The sequence below is a fragment of the Dendropsophus ebraccatus genome, chromosome 3 (genome assembly GCF_027789765.1).
Source record: "Dendropsophus ebraccatus isolate aDenEbr1 chromosome 3, aDenEbr1.pat, whole genome shotgun sequence".
NCBI classification, from domain to species: domain Eukaryota; kingdom Metazoa; phylum Chordata; class Amphibia; order Anura; family Hylidae; genus Dendropsophus; species Dendropsophus ebraccatus.
Genome location: NC_091456.1, coordinates 171,373,594 through 171,399,991, shown reverse-complemented (window position 1 = coordinate 171,399,991; position 26,398 = coordinate 171,373,594). Strand labels below are relative to the sequence as shown.

General features: G+C 45.6%; 1 protein-coding gene across 1 annotated transcript in view; it reads right to left on the bottom strand.

The window, feature by feature from the left end:
- Positions 1–847: 847 nt before the first annotated feature.
- The window catches only part of MTMR12 (myotubularin related protein 12), a 37,340-nt gene continuing 11,789 nt past the window's right edge, over positions 848–26,398 (bottom strand). The window contains exons 2-16 of the mRNA XM_069963136.1: positions 24,117–24,180; positions 22,246–22,382; positions 21,576–21,648; positions 19,868–20,004; positions 19,478–19,571; positions 18,907–19,036; positions 17,479–17,554; positions 17,068–17,174; positions 16,706–16,830; positions 9,520–9,598; positions 8,932–9,002; positions 8,678–8,847; positions 8,349–8,519; positions 5,872–6,030; positions 848–1,984 (exon numbers count right to left, since the gene is read on the bottom strand). Coding sequence (XP_069819237.1) covers positions 1,415–1,984; positions 5,872–6,030; positions 8,349–8,519; positions 8,678–8,847; positions 8,932–9,002; positions 9,520–9,598; positions 16,706–16,830; positions 17,068–17,174; positions 17,479–17,554; positions 18,907–19,036; positions 19,478–19,571; positions 19,868–20,004; positions 21,576–21,648; positions 22,246–22,382; positions 24,117–24,180 — 2,163 coding nt within the window. The 3' untranslated portion in view covers positions 848–1,414. The remainder of the gene's footprint in view (positions 1,985–5,871; positions 6,031–8,348; positions 8,520–8,677; positions 8,848–8,931; positions 9,003–9,519; positions 9,599–16,705; positions 16,831–17,067; positions 17,175–17,478; positions 17,555–18,906; positions 19,037–19,477; positions 19,572–19,867; positions 20,005–21,575; positions 21,649–22,245; positions 22,383–24,116; positions 24,181–26,398) is intronic.

The following is a 26,398-nucleotide window of genomic DNA, read 5'->3' as shown; positions in this document are numbered from 1 at the left end:
CAATGTATGTGGAAAAGCCCCACACATGCTCATAAAAGGGGAATCTGAGCAAAGGGACGTAGTAGGGCAAGGGATGCACAACCTGTGGCCCCTCCAATTGTAGAAAATTCCTGGACTTCCCTTGGGCTGTCCAGGCATGCTGGGAATTGTAGTTCTGCAACAGAGAAAAAAGGCTAGCAGAAAGGGAAGATATATTTGGATCCAACCTAGGCTGCTGTAATCACAGGTCTGTAACAAGCTTACGATATACAGAAAGTTTGTAATTCCTTCTATGGGTAAAATATGTAAGTTATTGTAGCTTTCAAGCCAGTTAGTTTATGGGGCAGAGTAGAATTTACATCCCAAAAAGGGTTTCTTTGTGTTTGGCAGTATTATACGGAGGGGCGCAGTGCGTGGAAGTATTATTTCAAAGGGTACAGTGCATGGCGGTATTCTATACAGAGGGTACAGTGTGTGGCACTATGAGGAGCTTGTCTTAAGGTCCCATACACTTTATACTAAAGTTGGCTGAACATGCCCGGGGAACAGTATAAGATATACGATATTGGTGGAAATAGGGGTCAGATGTGATGAATTTTCACTGCCTGACCCTTTTGTTCTCAGAGTGATAAGCCAGAGTTCCTCTTCCTATAGAGAACATATGACCGCTTGGCCTTGCTAAGCATTTATGTGTATAGAGGGAAGGTAAGAGTGGTAACGGTTGGCACAATAATAGTTCGACCGACGGTATTAAAGGTGTGTGGGCAGCAAGTAAGGAGCCAAAGATGTCTGGGCAGCAAAGGTGGCAAGTAGTAGCTGGAAATAGTCATGGAAGTCTTAAGCAGATGAACAAAAAAGAAGAAAAAAAAGTCTATTCTGCCTTTTCCATCAGAACTTATAAGATCTGCATTGATGATGGGTAAAAAAGCACCCCCCCTTTACCATTGTTCAGGTAATATAAGCGTTTGTTTTAAATAGTAAGACATGCTACTGCTTTAGCATTTGCTGTATACAGACTGTGGGCGTCCTTCACACCAAGAAGAGAAAAGTCAGAAACCTACCTCTGCTCCTGCAGCTGATACCAGCAGGGAGGAAGTAAAGGACTACAGTAACCTAACCCTCCTATGACTCTGTGCCATATCTAACTCTATAGTGATGGGAATGTTGGTTTGGTCCTGGCTGTTTTATGTTTCTTTCTACTTTTACTAGTTATCTTTCTACTAGTAAGACTTGTAGCTTGTTCCCTGTGAACTGATCAGATTTTACTTGCTTTGTAAACAAGACTTTAGGTTCTTAACCTAAAATGATTGTCTAGGAATGCCTGGAAGAATATTAAAACCTCTCAAAATAAATTACACATTTGGAGAGCAACACAGACAGCTGCCAGTGATATAACAGTATATATACGACTAACACTATATATCGACTACATCCATCATATAACGCCCAGGTCCTCATCATCCCTGTTGACAAGTTCATCCTCTGCTTCCCAGCTCCGCCATGTTGTGGTGGATATGGACGGTCTGATGCAATTCATGTGGAACTGAGCAAACGGATACAGTGAGGACCGCCGGACGGACTTCTTGCGCCGGCTGTCCACGTCGTTCTCCTTGGAGGTTCGATAGGATAATGTCGGCCTTTCTTTCAATTCATTCTTAAGACCCTGAATTTCATCCAACAGCTCCATAACCCTCTGTGTGGAGGCGACATTACCACCGCCGAGAACCTGAGCTTCTGGGATCCAACGTAAGTGTCGCTGGGCCCAAATACAGATATCCGGCCCTTCGATGTGCGGTAGGATCAAGCCATTAAAGTCTATGGGCTTCCGGTGCCAATTCTCGTAAAAGACTCGGTAGTTGGTGGAGACTTCATCTGAAGCGCTTATCAGCTTGCTTATTCTTTTACCGAGGAGACTTTTTATGAAGGGTCCAGGTTCTTCTTTGAAGAATCCTCTCTTATTGGAAGATTTGGACTGGGTAAGAGGCAGCGACAACTGTCTGTGATGCTACAGATAGAGAAATGGTCACAGTTATTATATGATGATAAAAGCATCAATGTAACATACAACATAAAGAGCAACATTGGGTTTGATAAAGTATAGCTCCAGCATATAAGAACAAAATTCACTGGACTCTTAGGGTCCTATTCCACGGGCCGAGGAGGGCCAGATCAACTATGTAAACGAGCGGCGATCTGCTAGATCGACGCTCGTTTACTGGGCCAATTCCACGGCCCGATGATCGTTGAGCGAGGGCTGCAAGGACATAGTTACCGATGTCCTTGCAGCAGCAGTAATACATTACCTGCAGGTCTTCTCCGCGCTGTCTATCTTCTGAATGGTCGGTCAGCTGACAGGCGGTCCCGGCCTGTGATTGGCTGAGCTCTCCGTCAGCTGACCGGCTATTCAGAAGCTAGAGAGCGCGGGACCCTGAGATGAAGACAGCGTGGAGAAGCCTGGACAGGTAATGTATGCTGCTTCTGCTGCTGTCAAATCGTCGGTCGCCCACCGGGCACCGCTATTCAACCGTAGCGATGTGCGGCGGGGGAACGATGATTTTAGGTCTGGCCCTAAATGAACGATCAGCCGATGACACGATCATCGGCTGATCGTTCACTCTATTTCACCGAACGATAATCGGCCGAATCGGGCCAAATGGGGCCGATCATCGTTACTGTGGAATAGGGCCCTTAGATGTTGATGTGCGAACTCTTCGAGGTGAAACTCCCTTTAAAGCTCAGCCACTCTTACTAATAAATGATACTCTTTGTCTAACATGTTACAAATACAGCAAGGCTGCAATCCGGTCATGGTCACCACTTCAATATGCCTGCTAGATTATATCATATTTGAAACCCTCATACAAACTAACTAACTTAAGCTGAGGCTGCTGTAAGTTAGGGATGCACAATGCACCGAAATATCGATACTACTATCGATATTTCGGGCAAAAAAACGGTTCGATACCAGGATTTCCTGGTATCGAAACTTTAAGTTAAGCTGAGAACACGGAGGGCGGCTAGCTGAGCGCCGGCCGTGTTCTCTATGTGCCTCCCCCTGCAGTCTCCTCCTCTGCTCTCCCTCCCTCCGCTCCCATTGGCGCCAATTTCAAATAGCCGGCACTTAGCTATTGCCGGCTATTTAAGTATATAGATGCCGCTGTCACACTGACAGCGGCATCTGACCCCTCCTGAGCCCGCTCCATATACAGCGGGGGTCGGCTACTGTTTGTAACAGACCCCCCGCTGCTGGTGTCTCTCTGATAACAGAGTCCGGCTCCGCCAGACTCTGTTATCAGAGAGATGATTTATGCAGAGGAGCCGGAGCTGCACGGAGGAGAGCGGCTGGAGAGGGAGAGCGGGAGAGGAGGACGGAGGAGAAGGCTGGAGGGAGAGCGGGAGGTCCGGGAGAGAGGAGTACGGAGAGGGAGAGCGGGATGTCCGGGAGAGGAGCCGGAGCTGCACAGAGGAGAGAGGCTGGAGAGGGAGAGAGGAGGACGGAGAAGGCTGGAGGTGGGGAGGATGAAGAGGGAGAGCGGGGGTCTGTGAGATCCGGGAGGGGAGGCCGGGGGAAGTGCAGCACATTTGAGGATCCAACCGGCTGGCAGGTGGGGGAGGTGGCCGGGGCGCCTCCTCTTCTCTTCCTCTGCAATCTTGGTAACTGGTGCAGCAGAGCTATCTTAGTGGTGGGTGGTGCAGCAGAGCTGTCTTAGTGGTGGGTGGTGCAGCAGAGCTGTCTTAGTGGTGGGTGGTGCAGCAGAGCTGTCTTATCGCTTGGTATAGCAGAGCTGTTTTAGTGATGGGTGGTGCAGCAGAGCTGTCTTATCGCTTGGTATAGCAGAGCTGTCTTAGTGATGGGTGATGCAGCAGAGCTGTCTTATCGCTTGGTATAGCAGAGCTGTTTTAGTGATGGGTGGTGCAGCAGAGCTGTCTTATCACTTGGTATAGCAGAGCTGTCTCAGTGATGGGTGGTGCAGCAGAGCTGTCTTAGTGATGGGTGGTGCAGCAGAGCTGTCTTAGTGATGGGTGGTGCAGCAGAGCTGTCTTATCGCTTGGTATAGCAGAGCTGTTTTAGTGATCAGACTATTTGGAAGAGCAGAATTGTATTAATGATAATGACTAGTGACTATATTTCTACCCCTGTGTTTTTTTTTTTGGTTTTTTTTATACTTTACTAAGTATCGAACCGGTATTGAGTAACGAAATAAAAAAGTTAGTATCGGTATCGAACTCAAAATTTTGGTATTGTGACATCACTACTGTAAGTACAGGACTTCAATAGTTAAAAAGTTCCCTCTTGAGGCACACAGCCATCTTGGCACTCTATTAGTTACACAATTCAAGTTATTCAATCCATCCCTATGTATCTAATATCTAATCTTGCAGCAGACGTCAACGGGGAACTATTAAGAGGCTGCAGTTATACAATATTATACTGAAATGGACAGTGTGTAATGTGCAGGTGACTGAAGCTACCGAGCATCCTACAGCACTGTAATTCTAGGATCATGAAACAGGGAATAAACTATATAACCTTAAAGTTGTTCTCTTCATCCAGCTTGTTCTAAATCATTAAACTTTTGTTACTGTAAGAGTCTGTAAGCTCTGTAAGCGTCCCATTTACTTCTACCTAACAGAATGGAATTAGTTCCCAATCACATTTTGTTGTGACGTCGCGGCTCCTCAGGGTGGGGTGACACTCTCTAATATGGGTGGGGTCAGAGTGGCTTCAGCAGTCACAAGAGAGCATGAACTGATGAGACGGGGCAAGTCTAACAAGACTGTACAGCTGGAGTAGCAGCTAGTTAGTCCACACTGAATAGATGGTTAAAGCACTGGACATGACTAGTGCCCTTTAAATAATCTAATTTACTTTATTGTTTGGATTTTTGTTCAGATAAAATTGCATCATTGTTACCAGAGATCGGGTATGTATGTGATCACAGTTAGTTAAAGAGGGCTCCACAGTGTTTGTCCCCCAATGACAATTTTTTTTTTTTTAAATCAACTGATTATATACAGATTTGTAATTTACTTCTATTTAAAAATTTCCAGTCTTCCAGAACTTATCAGCTGCTGTATGTCCTGCAGGAAGTGTTTGGCTATGTGCACACTGAGCAATTCTCGAGGAATTGTAGCTGAAAGTTTTCAGGCAGAATTCAAGCAGAATTTAAGCCCCCCATTGACTTCTATAGGATTCCTCTAGATCTACAGCAGAAAATTCTGCTCAGAAATTCTGCAGTGTGAACAACAGAGCAGAAAACCCATTGAACACAATTGTACATTTTTTACGGGAGGAATTTCAAGCTGAATTTCAAGCTGAATTCCTCGCCTTTTCCTCAGTGTGCACATACCCTTTGATTCTTTCCAGTCTGACACAGTGCTCTCTGCTGCCACCTCTGTCCATGTCAGGAACTGTCCAGAGCAGGAGAGGTTTTCTATGGGGATTTGCTGCTGCTCTGGACAGTTCCTGACATGGACAGAGGTGGCAGCAGAGAGCACTGTGTCAGACTGGAGAGAATACACCACTTGCTGCAGGACATACAGCAGCTGATAAGTACTGGAAGGCTTGAGATTTTTTAAATAAAAGTAATTTACAAATCTGTATAAACTTTCTGATATTAATCAATGTAAAAACATTTTTCCTCAGGAGTACCCCTTTAAACTCAACTTAATAGGGCACCTGCTCTGTGTCCGCCATACAGTCAACATAGGGGTCCCAAAGTCGGGCAGGGCTGTCCTGATTGGACAATGTCTTAAAAGGAACCATGTGTCACACTATACTCAGGATGTTAAATATTTTTTTTTTTTCACTCTCTATTTGCAATGACTGTATTCTGCGTTCTCAATTATCTATGACCGGAAACAGTAATCATGAACCTGTCTGGTACTCGCCTTAGAACGTGATCCTTTTTTGCTTTTCTCCTGTTTGGACTTCTCCACATACAGGGGATTGCTTAGAAACGTCAAAGCTTTCAATTCAAACTGCACCGACCAATCCCAGACGGAGTAGAAACTCAAAGGGCCTCTTTGTCTGCCGCTGCCGTCCTCGACCTGCCAAGAAAAAGCAGAGAACTTGCAAACTCCAGCAGAAGGAAACAGGTCGCAGCTTAAGCAAACTTGGCCTCATTGACTAGATTGCTCCTAGCGGGCGAATAATGGCTCCCTTGTCAAATGTTCAGCAGCTACAAAAATGCCTGGATTATTCTATCAGAGGATCTGCCGGCTGCAGACAGAGAACGGGGCAAGGAACAGCAGAGGGAGATCACTTGTGGATACGAAATGCACATTGCACCTCTACTTTATATATCTACTTTATAGATTAAATATTCCATATAAAATATTTTTAAGGTTTTGCTTATAATTCAATTTACAGGTTGTCTAAGACTAGAAAAAGGGTCTTCTTAAAAGGGTTACTACAGGGGGAAAAAATGTTTTCAAATCAGCTGGTGTCAGAAAGTTATATAGATTTGCAAATTACTTCTACTTAAAAATCTTCAGTCTTCCAGTACTTATCAGCTGCTGTATGTCCTAAAGGAAGTAGTGTATTCTTTCCAGTCTGACAGTGCTCTCTGCTGCCACCTCTGTCTATGGCAGGAACTGCACAGAGCAGGAGAGGTTTTCTGCTGGGATTTTTTACTGCTCTGGACAACATCTGCATAACCTTCTGACACCAGTTGATTTATAAACATTTTTGGGGGGAATTGTACTTCTGCCCTACAGAAGTGAAAAGACCCATGGCCCATGTTAAAAAAAAAAAAATTATAATATATATATATATATATATATATATATATATATATATATATATATATATATATATATATATATATATATATAGTGACCCCCTACTCCAAACTGGTGCTTCCCTCTCAACTTCCCAATTTTAAAAGGGTTATATAGGATTGGAAAAACATGGCCACTTTCTTCCAGAAACAGCATAAATTTTGTCCTCCATTTGTGGGATTACAGCTCTCTTTTCTTTTTTATGTTTTCTAATCCTGGATAACCCTTCAAGGCTATTTTGAGCCATTAGGGTGTCCTCACACATGCTTTGTGTCTGGCATTTTTAAGGCCTAAATGGAAGACGCCAGAAAAGCTACCAATGCATTTTTTCCATGCACTTGTTTTTGACTTTACATTTGAATGATATTTTTGTGGTTTAGGTGTTTCTCCCCCCCCCCCCCCTCTGCCATCACATAACCTAGTTGCTGGACCACAAAAGGTGAAAAAAAAAAACTGAAAAAAAAAAACAAAAACAAACACACAGCAATGATGTATTCGGGACAACCAGAACATTCTCATTGAATTCTATGGTAGAAAAAATGTCACAGACATTTGGGGTTTTTGCAGCAAAAAATAAAACCACCTCGGCATTTTTATTGGTGTTTCCCCAAGCTTTTATGGAAGTGTTAAGCCAGCCTTAGGGTACAGAGAGATACAACTTTTCAATGGACACCGCTATGAAAGGACTTTTAGGGAACTCTTAGGCCATATACAATGTTTTAAAAACAAATTAAAAATAATAGTAATAACACTATATAGAATATTTGAGTTCTGAATATTCAGGGAGAGCTTTATCAAACATGGTGTAAAGTGAAACTGGCTCAGTTGCCCCTAGCAACCAATCAGCTTCCACCTTTAATTTTCCAAAGAGTTTGGGAGGAATGAAAGATGGAATATGATTGGTTGCTAGGGGCAACTGAGCCGGTTTTACTTTACACCACGTTTTGATATATTTCCCACTCAGTGTTTATCATATAGAACAAATAACTTATAAACTTTCATCTGTGGATTGAGATGATCGCAGTGATGACTACTACTCCTCCCAGTAGGACTTGACCATGAGAACCTTTGATTACTTCAGTACTACAATAAAATACATGTGTGATGGGGTGACAGAGTGAGACCCCTGCCATTCATCATTCAGGAACAGATGTATCTCTGCTCCCCACCATTAAAGCTGTAATATACAACTTACAACACTAACTACACAGCGCTACCTGGAGGCCAAGGGGTTAGAACACAAGTGTCCAACCTATGGTCTTGGCAGCTGTTGCACAACTACAAATCCCACCATGCCCGGACAGTCAAAGTGAAAGCGCTGGCTATCCGGAATGATGGGTATTGTAGTATCACAACAGCTGGAAGGCCACTGTGTGTTGTCGCTGGATTAGAAGAACCTACCTGGCAAAACTGAACCAGTGTTATCCCTAATACATGACCTAAAAGGTGTTCTGATTCCGTGACGGCACTGTGCTACTTACCTGGACATGTCAGCATCCAGATATATAGTGTGCAGAGATCCACTATATATACCCTGGGCTTTGGCAGTATAAGGCCAATATTGCTTTGCAGGGCAATGTTCTTACCTGCTTATGCGCATCCTTTTGACAGGGTGAGTTGAAGAAGAAAGTGCTGAAGATGGGTATATTAATGCTATCCGACAGGACCGTCAGATATGTCTCTGAGAACTCAAAGGCAAGTGGGTACTGATGGACCAGCTGCCAGACACAGTCCAGGAAGAGCAAGAAGACAGGAGCCTGTGGAGAGGAAGAGGCATACTAAGAGCTGGAGGTCTCTTTACTATCTTATGGCCTTCAGGATAGAGATATTATAGCACCCTACCTGACACACTGGCTCTTAAGGAAGCTTCTATACAGCAACTACAAGACTTTATATACTTAAAGGTTGGTCTTACCTCCCCATCATTAGTCCGAAGGTGGTTGCATCTATCCAGAAAACTATGCCCGCCCATCACCCACTCCTTCTGGACAAGGCTCTGGAAGCCGCATCTGGTGCGGTAATATGGATCCATCATGATCTGCACCAGACTGGAGATGACACAGCAGAAGTCAGAGGCAGTGTCTTCTACAGGAAGAGAAGGAGAATCACAAACAGGATCACTTATAAGCCACACAAAGGGTTAATAACTGTGCTCTGCAATATGCTTACCTTTAAGGACAACGTTTATTCTTTGGTTCTCCAAATATTCAATTACTTCTATTGATTTCTTAAGGCACTGCCTGCAAGAGGAAAGCAGAGAATGGAGGCCAGAGCTGAGATATTAAGACTCCAAAGAACAACCCTTTCCCATGTGCCCCATTAGGTGGTATGTAGATATGAGCGTATCTCGAGCAAGCGGCATTGATTATCGATGGCTGGAGAAGTTGGATGCAGCCCTAGGGATTCTATGGTTGTATTCACGTCCTCCAGGAATCCCTAGGGCTGCATCCAACATCCAAAAAAAAAATCAAAAATCGATGAACTGATACGGAATGTATATAGGGAAGTATTACAGAACAAATAAGGGCTTAGTCACATGTTCCGTGAACAATGATGCAGAAACCGTGCAGTGGATTCTTTTCCCGCCCAGCATCACGTATCAATATCATATTGGGAGCGGGGAAAGTGCAGGAATATCCGCAGCATTGTAACGTCACACATCCATCTGCGCTGAACGTGTTTCACAGAACGTGTGAATAAGCCTTAAGCCTTAGAGTTAAAATCAAGATCGCCATAAATAAGTGTTTCATAGCTAACCTTATAATTTCAAGCCAATTGCTAGTGTTCAGCAATGAAAACCACTTGGAGTCCGTGTCCCAGAAGTCAGTGGAATTATCTAAAGAATAAAAAAAGCAGGAAGAAGAAGAAAAAAAAAAAAGTTAAAGCTGTACTCCAGTGAAAAATGAATGTTTTCAGATCTACAGGTGTCAGAAAGTTATACAGATCTGTAATTTACATGCACCATTGTTACCAGAGATAGTAAGAACGAGTGATCACAGTTAAAGGGGTCCAATGACACAAGAAAGAACTTTTTTTTTTTCTTTAAATAAAGTGGTGTCAGAAAAAGAGGATTTTTTACTCACCGTAAAATCTCTTTCTCGTAGTCTTCATTGGGGGACACAGATACCATGGGTATAGGCTGCTGCCACTAGGAGGCGCTGACACTAAGAGAAACAAAGGAAGTGACTCCTGAGCAGGATATACCCGCCCACAGGCACTGAGGTAAACCAGTTTGTACAAGAGCAGTAGGAGAAGTCAAGTACAGGTAAAGTAGGAATAACACCAAAAACGGAGAAAACTACCATACCGAGGAAAAAACCCCAAAAGAAAATGGGTGGGTGCTGTGTCCCCCAATGAAGACTACGAGAAAGAGATTTTACGGTGAGTAAAAAATCCTCTTTTCTCGTGCGTCTTATTGGGGGACACAGATACCATGGGACGTCCAAAAGCAGTCCATGGGGTGGGAAAGAGAACCGCTAGACAAGAGCGCTTGGTGAGAAGGCACAGAATAGCACCAACACAACCATCAACTAGGAAGAGAGTAAGGGATGATGCTGAATGCATCAGAGAAAACCCCTACAGGTCCGCGGCAAAGGAAAAAGAGTGTCTAGTCCCTGGAGCAACGTGCTGCACGGCAGACAGAGTGGGCTGTGTCCATCCTGGAAGCCAGCAACATGATGTAACATCGAGTCCAACAGAACTAGTAGGCTAGATGTGGGGAAAAAAAGCAGACGCCCAGCCAAGTAGGCGATCACAGGCGGCAGGGACTTACTCTGAGGTAGAACAGAATAAAAGTCAAATACAACCATGACGGGAGAGACTGGAAAATGTTTCATGGCACATAGAGGTCTAAGGCGTCAAATAAAGGAGAGAGCGGAAAGAGCGTCTCTCATAGAAGGTGCCACATGAGATGCAGGAGAAGCTGCGTCCTTGACTATGGAGCTGGGAAGAATGGCCAGGCTGGAAGCTCCATAGGCCTAGGAGTACAGTCTTCACTGAGAAGACAAAACTTGAGCACAAGAGAAGCCATGGCCTATGATATGAGTTATCCCATCTGAGAAACACATGTTAATAAGAAGAATAAAGCTGTCCAAGCATAAAGCAGTCCAGGGAAGGAAGGAGCTGGAGGAAGGAAAACCAAGATCAGAATCTTGAGTAAGTTGTCCTGGAAGGAGTACAGTAGTACCTGGTACCCCGCAGTGCCCGACAGAAAAGAGGAGCAGAGGAAAGCCGGTAAGCCGGGGGAAAAACAACTCCATGGGCTGTTAGAGCCTTAGAAAGGAGGTTGATCATATAAAACACTCCGCTCCAAGGAAGCCTAGAGGTACTCGAGAGCCTGGAGTCCCAGAAGACAACTGTCAAGGGAGGGCAAGGTAAGGCTGATGGGCATGGGAGTTGTCACAGGACAATGGGCACAACAGGTAATACATAGACTAGAGTCCATATGTAGACTAGATCCAGAAACCAACGCCTCAAAGGGTGAGCAGAGACGTTGCTTGGTAAGAGCAGAACAGCAAATGTAAGTCCTGCCAGAATGCGATAGGTTTGGAGACGATAAAAGGTAGGGCCAGACATGGGCCAGTGAACAACCCTGTTTCCAAGGAGAGGAAACCCTTAAGGGAGTAAGTTCTCAAGGAATCCACATGGGAGACAAGATAAGGGAGGGGGACTGGGAGCCCCTTCTGGAGAGCATGGCCGGTCAACAAGAAGACCAAGGACAAGGAAGTCAAGCAGGAGTGCTCATAGAGGCCAGTGAGGGTCAGAAACCCACACCTGCCTGTCGGAAGAAGCTATTACGGCATAGCAGTCCTCAGGAGGATACTTATACTAAATATTCCATCCTCCTGGAGGAGGGAAGGGCTGCTTGAATATTTTCTGACTGAGTGGTAAAAAACCAAACCCAGGATGGGGGGGTCATGCACAAACAGTGCATTAAGCCAGGGAGAAGGAGTAATGGTGTAAGCGGGAGCACTGCAAAACCCTGAACTGAGAACAATGCTTCATAGTCCATATGGCCAAGCAAGGACACCTGGAGAAGCTAGACCATGAAGAGACCATACACCTATGCGTAGGACGGTAGAGAAACCGTACAGGCAGTAAACAGGAAATCCTCACCCTGTGAGACTGCAGCTGCCTAAGAGAGAAGACTAAATACTTGCCATGTTGGCCATAGGCAGATGCAGAAGGAGAAGTCCTAAAGTAGCACTGTGATAGACATGTAGGCAATTGATGTCCTACATACACCAGGGGTAGAAGAAACCCTTTACTGTTTTACCTGAGGAGCCGAGAGGCCTCACTTCACCCAGATCAAAGAGGGGACGGCCTAAGCAATACAAGCCATACTACTGGGAAACAGCCAGCGAGACAAATGTCAGAACATGGTAGTTATGCCCAGACAAAGGACAGAAGAACCACCCTGACAGTACCAGGATGAAATAGTGACCGGATCTGTATGCTGCCGGCCATTCAGAGGACCAGAGTATGAGAGTCCAACAGTCCGGGGGCAGGTAAAATGAGGGGTCCTGTACCTTGAGTAGTGGGACACGTAGCAGGATGCTTGGGCTCTAGAAAGGATACGGCCCAAGAGGAATACAACAAGGTTACGCTGCCTGAGAGCAGGCAATAAGACTTGTTAGTGGAAACATATAGAAGACAACATGGTGTAGTAACAAGTTACCCCATGATGATCCCCTGAAGTGACAGGCACAGATCATGGAAGTCCTACGAGGATGAAAAAGAGATCAGGACTGTGTCCCAATGTAAATGAGGACTGGATACGAGAACTGCCCAGCATCACCAGGATAGTGAGCAGACCTGAAGGTGGTGTATTACATTGTGTAACAGAATACCACAATCTGTGCACACCGAACTACAGGTAATGTAGTTGGAGCCATATCATGCAGCAGAGGGCAGAGCTCTGAATAACCTTGTACCACCACCTGGGAGGGGGTAACATGTCCAGTTCTATGTCCGTGACATCATGTAGTAAAGGTATCTATGTCATGAAGATGAGAGGCAGGTCTGAAGCACCGCCCGCTAATGGGTGATGTGAGTGACAGGACTGGAAGCTCTGAGTAACACCGGAACAACGACTGGCAATGGGTGATGAGTCTGGTCCCATAACCTGTCTAACAAACCATGTAGCAGACGGTTCTGTTGTGAGAGCCCAGGAACACAGCATAGTAATAGGTAATGTGTCTGGTTCCATGTCCTGCTTGCGACACCATTTAGCAAAGGATTCTGCCTCAAGAACACAGTAGTCCCCTTAGGAACGGTAATGTGTCTGGTCTCATGTCCTGCTTGTGAAACCATGTAGCAGAGGGTTCTGCTCAGAGATAATTTGTCAATGAGTAACGTGTCTGGTTCCATGTACATACCGTGACACTGTGTAGCAGAGGGTTCTGCTCAGAGCACAGATACACTGTCTGGAAACAGGTAACGTGTCTGGTTCCGTGTACTTACCGTGACACTGTGTAGCAGAGGGTTCTGCTCAGAGCACAGATACACTGTCTGGAAACAGGTAACGTGTCTGGTTCCGTGTCCTCACCGTGACACTGTATAGCAGAGGGTTCTGCTCAGAGCACAGATACACTGCCTGGAAACAGGTAACGTGTCTGGTTCCGTGTACTTACCGTGACACTGTGTAGCAGAGGGTTCTGCTCAGAGCACATACACCGCCCTGATAACGTGTAACGTGTCTGGGTTTATGTACTCCTCGAGACACCGTGTAGCAGAGGGTTCTGCTCAGAACACAGATACACTGTTTGGAAACAGGTAACATGTCTGGTTCCGTGTCCTGCTCGTGACACCGTGTAGCAGAGGGTTCTGCTCAGAGCACAGATACACCACCTGGATAGCGGGTAACGTGTCTGATTCCATGTACTTCTCGTGACACCATGTAGCAGAGGGTTCTCAGAGTACAGATACACCGCCTGGATAGCGGGTAACATGTCTGGTTCCATGTACTTCTCGTGACACCATGTAGCAGAGGGTTCTGCTCAGAGCACAGATACACCGCCTGGATAGCGGGTAACGTGTCTGGTTCCATGTACTTCTCGAGACACCATGTAGCAGAGGGTTCTCAGAGTACAGATACACCGCCTGGATAGCGGGTAACATGTCTGGTTCCATGTACTTCTCGTGACACCATGTAGCAGAGGGTTCTGCTCAGAGCACAGATACACCACCTGGATAGCGGGTAACGTGTCTGTTTCCATGTACTTCTCGTGACACCATGTAGCAGAAGGATATCACTGAGGGCACAGAAACACTGTATGGTGATGGGGAATATGTCTGTGCGTATGTGGTTGGAGGGGAACCAGAGTGTGTGTATATAAGTATTAATGTAATCTTATATATATAAAATCTGACACAGAGGTGTCAACCAGCACCAAAAATGCTTGATCTGCAGACCAAGGGTTGCTGGAACATTATATGGAACGTTGGCCATAATAAAACATGATGCAAGCCATTCTCATATATGTAATGGTGTAATAACACACTTCCACCAGTAGGTGGCAGGAGAGGTGCATCAAGTGTCCCAAGCTGCTGGAATAGAAGGGCAGTGTGTGTGGTAGCTCCATCAGGAGACCGCACACACACACACACACGGCAGGGGGAAGGGGAAGCAGCATCCCTCAGTGCAGGCTCTGGAGAGAGCCAAAAGGGGGGATGCCGCGGTACGCACTGCACCCGAAAAGGGGAGGGGCCTACCGGGAGGGGGCGGAGCATCTTACTGTGAAGGCTCCACCGAGAGACACAGGTAAGATTAAGGTGGGATGCTGAGGCCCACCCGACTCCCGAAGGGGGCGGGGCCTGCCGGGAGGGGGCGGAGCATTCCAGTGCAGGCTCCACAGTTAAGAAAAAAGGCGCAATTCTCCGGGCCGCGCGGCACCCGGAAGGGGCGGGGCTTACATGAGGAGGCGGGGCATCCTCAGAGCAGGCTCCAGTGAGAGCCAAACATAATGAGAAGCAATGAAGCGGGCCGCGCAGCGCCCGAAAGGGGGCGGGGCATATCGGGAGGGGGCGGAGGTAGCCCTGTGTGTACTCTGGAGAGCCACAATATAGGGAAAGAAGGGCGGGATGCCGCGGCACCCGGTAAGGGGCGGGGCTTAGGGGAAAGGGGCGGAGCATCCTTTAGTATGGTCTCTAGAGCCACATGAAAGGAAAAGTGCGGGAAGCTGCGCAGCACCCAGTCAGGGGAGGAACATCCCTCACAGTGTGCCCCATGGCACCCAGAGAGAGACACTAATAAGAATAAAATGGTGGAGAGGGCTGGCCTGCTACCGACTGAGGGGAGAGGAGCATCTGCCTGGGGAGGGCTGCAAGTGACTGGAGAGGGAGAGCTGCCTATGTGGAGTAAAATGGCGGCCTGGGAGGGAGGGCAGGGGGAATATACTCACCATATAGGAGCACATACTTACCATTGTCGTCTTCAGCCGGTGGGTGCCTCACCTTAACGCGCCAAGCTTTGGGGGGCGAGGCGGGAAGGGGCTGTGCGGATACAGAGTCCACAGAAAGGCGACCAGATAGTCAGACTGATCTGGGGCCCTGGTGTCACGTTGCCGGCCGGTGGCGACCGAGGGGTCACAGCCCATTTACATTTATGGTCTGTTCCCTGGTCGCATAGTGGGGGGATCAGGGTGAGTTTTAGATAACCCACCGTGCCCAAGAATCCATAGGACCTAGAAGGAAAAAGAAATCTAACTAACTAAACATAAAGGAAGAAACTGGTCTGGAGAACCCAGACCTGTGTCTGCCTCCTACTGACACTAAGCTAAACTGGTTTACCTCAGTGCCTGTGGGCGGGTATATCCTGCTCAGGAGTCACTTCCTTTGTTTCTCTTAGTGTCAGCGCCTCCTAGTGGCAGCAGCCTATACCCATGGTATCTGTGTCCCCCAATAAGACGCACGAGAAATTATATAAATTTGTAATTTACTTCTATTTAAAAATCTCAAAACTTCCAGTACTTATCAGCTACTGTATGTCCTACAGGAAGTGGTGTATTCTGTCCAGTCTGACACAGTGCTCTCTGTTGCCACCTCTTTCCACGTCAGGAACTTTGTAATATACGTATATTTCAAGTTTGGAATTTTTACAGACTTTTCCTGTGTGTTCCCACCAAGCGGAAGTACTATAGTCCAGACAACTTTATTGTAGTCACGTCTTACGCCCTTGCAGCAGGAGCCATCTTGAGACTGACCTCACAGTGTTGCACTACTAGATATGGTAAATGATTTCTTCTGGACTTTCGGTGAGGAAGAAAAAAAGTGGGTAAGCATTCCAAACTTCAAATGCATGTACATTACAAAGTTGTATATCTTTAGGTTATGCTTACAGTGTTTGCCTGAAGTACCCCTTTAAGTGTGGGCTCATCTGCTGTAAAGATCCTATAATAACCAATAGAAGCCACAGACCAAGTCTCCAGTACTGAACACAGGATGCCCGATCACCACAACTACTACAAGTGGTCCTACCACTTCCTCTATTATACGTACAGGACTCCTATAGCTCTTTGTATTGAACTAAGAATCACTTCAGTTTACCAAGGAGCACTGTAAAGTGGCATCTCCGGCCAGTTGGAGTTGTACAGAGCAGCTCTGTATACAGGGGGACAATCCTCTGTAATCGTCCATACATCCTAAAGGTATGTCCACACTATGGAACACGTGCGAGAATTTCAAGCAGAGGCCGCGCGGCAGACTGTGCTTGAAGTTCCACCTGTCCCATTGATTTAATCATTCTCAAACTCAATCCACCAGCCACCCAAAGAATTGGCATCAATGAAACAGGCAGAACTTCAAGCGGAGTCCGCTGCTTGAAATTTCCGCCTGTGTTCCGTGGTGGGAACATACCCCAATAGGTCATATGAACTGGGTCTGCCTTTAGGAGACAACTCATTTAAGGGGACAGACACACAAAGGTGAATATTGCAAATCTTACCTACAAGAAACAGTTGCTTAAAGCGAGTATAGGCCACCTGGATTTCTGAGAGGGAGGGGAGGGTGACTGATAAATCCTCAATTCTCACTTCCTCATAGGGCGGCCTGTGGAGAGTCTTCTCTACACTGCAGGTGAAACGCACAGACAAAACGTTTATTGAATAAGCAGATCAAATTGACTTTATTACAGAAGAAGTTGAGAGAGTCTACAATCATCCACAGCCATTGATTCATTTAGTGTTTTTCAGTTTCTACAACACTCGGAAGGCAGAATGACTTTTACGGCTCAATCACTGGACAGAGGATTGAAAAATCTTACTGTAGATTCACGCAGCTCAGTAACAGGAAAGTAATAGAACAGACCTGTCCAGGAAGGCCCTCTGCTCCTGTATGGCAGGATCGTCTACTTCTTTCGGGAGGGAGGCCATTTTGAACAAGGCTACCCCATGCTGAGAGGACCAGCACCAAATCTTAAAAAAAAAAAAGAAGACAGTCAGAACCTTTTGTAGGTGTTTGCCATAGCTTCTCTCCCAGTTCTAAGTGTCCAGAACCTGATCAACTGCAGAAAAATGAGCGGTACTCTGCTCGCTCTGTGCATGCAACTGTGCAAGACTTGGTCACGTGGCACAAAACCTGGAGACAACATGCTTAGTGCACACTCCAACCAATCATAATTTTGGGCAAGTCTGTACGACATATCTAAAGTTTCTTTTTGTGTCAGTGACCATTTAAATCTTTTACAATATTGACTGAAGCATATAATCCATTACTCACCGGAATCCCTCGTCCCTGGAATTTAGAAATGCTCTCCTCCTGCAGCGATGCAGGGACAACAAAGTAAGGAGGTAATCTAGGAAAACAGCAATGAAGCGCATGGTTACTTAAAGGGGTACTTCGGTAAAAAAAAAAAAAAAATCTTTCAAATCAACTGGTGTCAGAAAGTTATGTAGATTTGTACTTTACTTCTATTTAAAAAATATCAGTACTTATCCATTGCTGTATGTCCTGCAGGAAGTGGTTTATTCTTTCCAGTCTGACACAGTGCTCTCTGCTGCCACCTCTGTCCGTATAGAACTGTCCAGAGCAGGAGAGGTTTTTTATGGGGATTTGCTACTGCTCTGGACAGTTCCTGATATGGACAGAGGTAGCAGCAGAGAGCACTGTGTCAGACTGGAAAGAATACACCACTTCCTGCAGGACATACAGTAGCTAATAAGTACTGGAAGATTTGAGATGATAAAAATTTAAGTAAATCACAATGATATATTACTTTCTGATTCCAGTTGGTTTAAAAGACATTTTTTTCCCACTGGAATACCCCTTTAAACACACAGGTGAACTGCATAACATGACAAATCCTCAGTGACTATAAAAGAGCGAACCACCATGTTACCTCCTATGACAACACCACTGTTTCCCCCCTGACTCACAAACCCCTCAAATAGGCACAAACCATTTGACAAAAGTAAATATGAGCTTCTCTCCAGGAAAGGTAGGATTACAGGGGTAAAAATACAACCACTACTATCTTGTTCTTATTGGCGTACAGGTGGGCTGTGCCCATATACATTAGATTACAGACTTCACACACAATGCAACATAAAAACAGGTTAAAGGGGTAGTCCAAAGAAATTAACTTTCCCCCTATCCACATAAGTAGGAGATTGCTTGGGGGGGCGGGCGACCTTTGTACCCCTGCCGATCTCCAAATCGGGCCCCCAGCTATGGATCAACGGAAAGAGACGAGTATGCCAGAAGAGCGTTGTAGTATTTCCATCACTCCGTTATAATGAATAGAGATGCGGGTAATGTGCAGTAACCGTGGCTCTATTTATAATACAGAAGTTGGGGGCCCAATACGGAGAACGGTAGGGGGTACAGAGTTCGGACCCCCTGCAAACTCTTACTTTTAGGATAGGATAGCCGAAAAGTTGATTTTCTTGGAATACCTCTTTAAGGGGTTTTCCAGCGCTACAAAAACCATCGCCACTTTCCCCGCCTCTCTTGTCTCCAGATTGGGTGGGGTTTCAAACTCAGTTCCATTGAAGTAAATGAAGCTTAATTGCAAACCACACCTGACCTAGAGACAAGAGAGGGGGAAAAGTGGCCATGTTTTTGTAGCACTGGATAACCCCTTTAAGAATAAGTCAACAATGTTAAAAGAAGATTAACCTGGTAGGGTGCACTGAATAGCACACGCACCTTTCAGAAATTTTGTATGTTTCATTGATGGATAAAACTTTATAAAACAAGTTTCCCTTGGTGCGGTCTAATTCCATCTGCCAGTCCTTGTGTCTGTCAAACAGCAGAGTCGGGTCTTTGGCACTTGCAGCTGAAAATAAAAGATATAGAGATATAATTATTATATCTATCTATCTATCTATCTATATACATAGTTACTTATCGTAATACCTCCCTCTAATCACAATATGGGACATTTATAAGCCTGTGCAGAGGGCAAAGATGCAAATAAAGCTAGTCACAAACACGTGGTGCACCAACCAATGTTTTCTGCTTCCCCCATGCACACTGCCTGTGAAATACATGCTGCTGCACCAAGCATGGCCTGCTGCCTCTCCTGGGATTTAAAGGGGTCTATATATTTTATATCAAAGATGGCCAAACCCACTGTTGCCAGCTTAAAGGTGTATAAGGTATATGGTGGACCCCCCCTTAAACAGATGTCAGAAGGTTAGGGAGAACTCATCTATCAGAATTAGCAGGATTTGGTCACATTCAGTGTGAAGTAGAAGGATATGATGGAGTAACGCACCATTGTAACGGGGAGCAGCTTCTGTGTACGCAAACAGGAAAATCAGCTTCAGCCGTTTGGGGCTCAGTGTGTGATGGATGATCCCATTGACGATCTGTAACACAAAACCCAGAAAAATAATTCACTGACAGCAAAAAAAAAAAAAAAAAAAAGAGAACCTGAAAAGTTAGAAACTTCAGGTGGTTTTGCAGCTTAGTTCTATGAAAGTCAATGGAGCTGAATTGTAATACCACACACAACCTGACGGCAGGGGTGGTGCTGTTTTTGCTGTGGCTTTTTGTATTCCTGAATAACCCCTTTAACACAGCAGCAGACCAACTAAACAGATGAAGAAAAAAAAGTGATATTCATGTATGTGCGGCTCCATGGCTAGAACAAACCAGAACTCACTCGGTTCACTTCATCCTCTTTAGCATAGCTGAGACAGAAGTGAAACACTCTGAAGTCTTTACAGTAGATCACCAGCCTCTCAGGGTATTTCTTCAGTGGTGCAGCAGATATCAGAACTTTCTTTTTGTCATCATAAACTGGAAATACAAAAATATATATATTAAAGGGTCATTCCGGTGGAAAAAAAGTTTTCAAATAGAAGTAATTTACAAATCTGGTTTTATTTAAAAAATCTCCAGTCTTCCAGTACTTATAAGCTTCTGTATGCCCTACAGGAAGTGGTATTGTGTATTCTATCCAATCTGACAGTGCTCTGTGCTGCCACCTTTGTCCATGTCAGACAAACTGGTGTCAGAAAGTTTTATAGATTTTTAATTTATTTCTATTTGAAAATCGCAAATCTCCAGTACTTATCAGCTGTTGTATGTCCTGCAGGAAGTGGTGTATTATTTCCAGTCTGACACAGTGCTCTCTGCTGCCACCTCTGTCCATGTCAGGAATAGTCTAGAGCAGGAGAGGTTTTCTATGCATATTTGCTCCTGCTCTGGACAGTTCCTGCCATGAACACAGGTGGCAGCAGAGAGCACTGTCAGACTGGATAGAATACACCACTTCCTGCAGGACATACAGCAGCTGATAAGTACTGGAAGTCAAGGAGAGCTAGTTCATAATCTCAGTGTCACCTAACATTGACTGTTACTCAGCTTACCCAGACAAATCAATCCCTGTATTTGGTTAGTATAAAGGGAAATTCTCATCCAAGGTTGTGCTGTGTATTTTAATTTCGCCCTCGGGTTAATCATTCGTTCTCGTCACACTAATCTTATTTATTTTAACCGGAGATTGAACAATACAGAAATCCTGAGCAGTAGTCTTGTGACCTGGCTGAATAAACATTACTGGTGCGGAGTCTTCATTGACCATAGTACATGTCACCGGTGAGCAGGACATGGTGTGACAAGGACTGGGACAGTGACTCTGCGCTCACTCACACCCATGGGAGGACACAGCCATTTACCCCAGACCAGGGAAGGAACAAAGAAACAAACTGATGATTATCGATATGTAGGTTATATACCTTGGGTTGGCAGCAGCCAGGGTAAGGCAAAGTATTGTGACCCCCAGTGCCCCTAGTACTGTATTTAAACCACTGACAGTGCAGTTAACCCCACCATGATGCCTCTAGCAGTGAGGTTAACCCCACCATGATGCCCCTAGCAGTGAGGTTAACCCCACCATGATGCCCCTAGCAGTGAGGTTAACCCCACCATGATGCCCCCTAGCAGTGAGGTTAACCCCACCATGATGCCCCCTAGCAGTGAGGTTAACCCCACCATGATGCCCCTAGCAGTGAGGTTAACCCTACCATGATGCCCCTAGCAGTGTGGTAAAGCCCCACCCCCAAATGCCCCTCCTAGTCTGTACCAAATAAAGAAAATAATAACTATCCAACTCATCTTTCCTCCACTCCAGCGCTAAGGATGCCCCCTTCCTTCTCCTACAGGCAGAGTAGAATTACATCATTGTACGGCCCTCAGGGGAATGGAGAAGATGTCCCTGACGTACAGGAGTCGGCATACACAGCGCCCCAACCCCCTTCCCAGTGTCTGGCAGCTAATGTATTCAATGTTATACTGTGCGCGGTGCCCGTCGTGAGAACTTGAAGTCCACCCCTGAGGTAAAGCAATGACAGTAGAAGTAACCGTACCTGCATAGAGCTGGTCCACGCACTGCAGGGTGATGTCGTTCTCATCCACTATTTTGTTTTTGAACTCGGGAGCCTATAAATAAGGAGAGGAGTGATGAAACCCAGGAAGGCAAAGAGGGGCAAACAATGCAGCCCCCTTATTTCCATGCTGACTTGGCTCCCAAGACAACACATGGAGGGTGAGAGATAAGTGGCTACCAGACTGTGGCACATCTTGTATCGGGCCCGATCCTAGTCTCTCTGCTGTTCTCAAGTAGAGCATCGGTGACCAACCTACAGACCTCTACCTTCTGCAAAACTACAACTCCCATCATTCCCAACTCTATTTAGCCATTGGGAGTCTGAACACACAGACCACAACTAATCAAAACTTTTGCCATGCCTCTATGAAGTGTCAGAAGTTTTTTGTTTTTTTTTAAGTGACAGTAATGCGTTAAAGCTGTTGTCCCAGTAAGAGCACAGTATAGGGAATAGTATGATTACTGGAGGTTCAACTATTCTGGAGAATGAGGGTCCCGAATCACCCGTAGGTCACATGTTCCCTATTTACTGCCTAGGAGAGTGCCACAGATAGAGCGCCATACCCTGCTACCTCCCGCAGTGGTGATGTAATCCAAGGGACTGAAATAACTGCTGACGTAATGATGGCTTGCAGCAAAACAACACTCACAGAGTCTTCGGCGCCGTCCTCGCACAGGAAGGTGATCTTGAAGTTTGTGCACACCAGTCTGCCGCAAACTCCTCTCTGGGAACCTTCGTCCTGAGACATCTTAAATACATTGCTGGCCTCACAGAGGAGCATCTCACCTGCAGAACAAGACCACAGCAACCTGTTATTATGGCTGCCGAGACCTATCATTATTCCAGTGTGACACAAAATCCTGCTCCTAATCCTAACAGGATGCTGCAAACCCTCCCTATGTAGTTAGGGCCACCAAGGGATCTGCTCTTAGTTAGGTGCTACTAATAGTACGGCAGTGTAAGGATCAGGCCACGGTGCTCAAGGGACCAATGCAGCTTCTTAAGAGAGCTGATAGGCAAGGGGTTGGGCCCTGCCAATCTAAGGGCCACGGGCCCGATCAACAGTGTAAATGAGCGGCGATCTGCTAGATCGGCACTCATTTACTGGGCCTATTCCACGGCCCGATGATCGTTTAGCGAGGGCTGCAGGGACATAGTTACCGATGCCCTTGCAGCAATACATTACCTAGTAGGGCTTCTCCTCCGCTCCTTCTTCCTCCCCGGGTCCCGCGGCGCAGCATCAACTCCGGAGCGGCCTGAATGAGCTGTCATAGCGCTCAGCCAATCACTGGCCGTGGCCAGTGACTGGCTGAGCGGTCTGATAGCTCAGTCAGGCCGCACAGAAGCTGATGCTGCGCCGCGGGACCCGGGGAGGAAGAAGGAGCGGAGGAGAAGCCCCACTAGGTAATTTATGCTGCTTCTCAAATCTAAGTGATGCGAAGTGATGCGCGGTGGGTGACCGATGATTTTAGGTTTGGGCCTAAATAAACGATCAGCCAATGACACGATCATCAGCTGATCGTTTTCTCTATTCCACCGAGTGATAATCGGCTGAATCAGGCCGATTATCGCTCTGTGGAATAGGCCCCCAAACCTTATGTTATACCATCACATCTTTACAGCATTACAAAGCCTCTTTCTGTCACAAGTCCCTTTAATCCGGTCCCCCAGCAGCCAGACTGGTGGCTGTTAACACGGACAGAGGAAACAATGTAATGTGGGGAGATGTTTTGCTCGCAAATAATACAAGTTTATTTCCAACACTTCCTTCCTTGCGATGCAGATTACATCACAGGAACAACTACTGCTGAGCGTTTCCTTCAGAGGAAATAACCCTTGGGAGGCGAGGACAATAGATTTACAGTACGAGGAAGACAGCAACTACATGCTGGTGCGGAGAGGATAAAGAGTCACCAAGTTCTCTGGAGATAAGCGGCATAAGACCCAGCACCTGGACACCTCTCCTCTCTCTAAACAGCTAACAGTAAAAGCTAGTGAGGCGATAGCTGCAGGAAAAGTATAACTTTTTGACTGAAAAAAACTTTTTTTTTTTTTTTTAATCAATTGGTGTCAGAGGTTTGTAATTTACTTGTTTAAAATCTAATGTCTTCCAGTACTTATCAGCTGCTATATATCCTGCAGGAAGTGGTGTATTCAATGCTCTCTGCTGCCACCTCTGTCCATGTCAGGCACTGTGCAGAGCAGTAGCAAATCTCCATTAAAAAAAAAACTCTCCTTGTCTGCACAGTTCCTGACATGGACAGAGGTGGCAGCAGAGAGCACTGTGTCAGACTGGAAAGAATACACCACTTTCTGCAGGACATACAGCAGCTGATAAGTACTGGAAGACCTGAGATTTTTAAATAGTATATTACAAATCTATATAACTTTCTGACACCAACTGATTTGAAAGATTTCTTTCCATCAGAGTGCCTCTTTAATAAAAAATCTGTTTTAAACTGCATGTAACGTATAATACATCCACTGAGAAATAATTTTCATCAGAAAAAAAAATGTTACCTGGTAGTAGGAGAACATCATCAACCTTCACTGCTTGCTCTGCCTTTTCTTTAACATCAATTTCCTGTTACATGGAGAGAGAGAAAAAAAATAGTTTTCATTCAAATTTGACCAAGGTGGTTTCTGCTATTCCAGGCATTGGCAGTGAGCGGGGGGCGCAGGGAGCTGCAGGGGGGGGGGGGGGGGGGGGGGGGCTGCCTGGGTGATCGCTAGACCGTCTAGGCAGCCCATAGCATATAGCAGCGTCTGCTGTCGACGTTCCTTTTCCCGGGGCGACTGCAGCAGATGTTGAAAAACAAACAACTGCAACAATCAGCCGACATGAATGATGTCGGCTGACCGTTGCCTTCTATTCCACAAGACTATTATCGTCCGAATACGACCATTAATCGTTCCGTGGAATAGGGCCTTTACCCAGCCCGAGTATGACCCCCACTCTTTCAGACTGATGAGTGTCTGCGTGCTTTCCTCACTATGTGATCTGCCCACCCTTGGGACTTGGATGCTTCATCCCTTTTCCACACTGATGTTTGTATACAAGCGCCATCCTCTTCCTGTTGCTACCTCGTATGCCATGTTCTCACACAGTTTTTTTAGGTGTAAAACTGAACTTTTTTTGCATCAAAATACATGCACTGTATGTCCCTTTTCCCTATTAAGATTTTTTTTTTTAAGCAGAAACCAGTTTTGAATAAAACACTCAAAATGCACTAAAAAAAAAAAAATCCAACATTGAGAGAAGGAAAGGAAAAAGACTCATCACAGTGCAATGTCAGAAGCAGCAGCACAACCATCTATGTGAAGGAGCTGCACAGGCTTTATAGCAGCAACAGGGCTAGATATTGTTATTCATGTAGAATTGCTTCATTCTTATTTAAGTAACAAACAAATAAAAATTACAAAAACAAAAATCAATAGGACAGTGCTAATTGCCTTGGAGGCTTACTATATTACTCTACTTGTGGTTATGCTCTTGTCTCTACATTGCAGCGGCCAGTGGTTTCGTCTCATTTCACTTCCTCCACATAGCTGTAATTTTTAAACAGTTTAACAACAATGGACGGTGAAAAAGAAAAAAATAAATAAACTTCACTCAATGAAAGTTTTTCGTGATTGATAGAGAACTTATAGTCTGTGGTGTGATGGTGGCGACGGGTCATCCATGTATCATTCTACATGACCAGACTTGTAGTATAATTTACCACCGTACAGTACGCCCACAGCTGCTTCTTAGTCACTGCTCGGGTAATCTATCCCCTCCTAATTCATTATATTTCCCGTATTCAGACAAGTGCAGCTGCTAAAGCACATTGGTGGTGTGACGGCAGAGACAATAACCGCTAATAGTGTCACATACATAAGCAGAAACTAGTTGTGCAGTGATACGGAAAGATACAAAGAAGCAGCCCACAGATGCAAAGTTACTTCTCAAAACTTTTGAGAAACTACGGCTGCCCCCTCCAGAGGTTACCATATAGATGGCGCATAAGGGAGCGGGGAGGGGGGAATACTTTTTATAGGGGTCTTAAGAAAAGGGCGCCTTATAGAAGAGGGAAATTGTCATCCCTAGTCTTATAGCAGCATAGAGCCATAAAAGCTGCGCTCATGTGATCACAAAGTCACAGGATCGGCCAGACAGAACCTGCCGGAGGGCACAGCCGGTAATGGCATCAACAGCCTGGGTTAACCCAATAATGGCAGATTAAGTCTGTATACCGGCACTCCACCCTTGGTCTTCGTATCGTGGTGCTAGTGGATTAAAGGGGTTGTCCAGCGAAAATCTTTTTCTTTCAGATCAACTGGTGTCAGAAAGCCGGAGTTACTCACCGGTAATGTAGTTTCCCCGAGTACATGACAGCACCACCAGAGAGAGGGACTCCGCCCCCCAGGGACAGGAAACCTAGAGAATAAAAGGAAAGGCCCTCCTCTCCACCCTCAGTGAATATCCGAGACTGAAGAGAGCCTTATAATTTTTAATCATGCATATACACGGTGTACAAACATATAACCATAACATAAATTTATCCATCTTGCTTTTAGAATAGGAAACACCTCCTTACCTATGAACTGTTAACAGAACCCCCTAGGTGTTCACCCAGTGAGAAATAGAGTATTAAGGGGTGGGAATGTAATGGTGCTGTCATGTACTCGGGGAAACTACATTACCGGTGAGTAACTCCGGCTTTCCCCATCGACATGACAGCACCACCAGAGAGAATACCAGAGAGGAATTCAGGGTGGGACTACAGCTTGCAAGACCCTTCTACCAAAGGAAATATCAG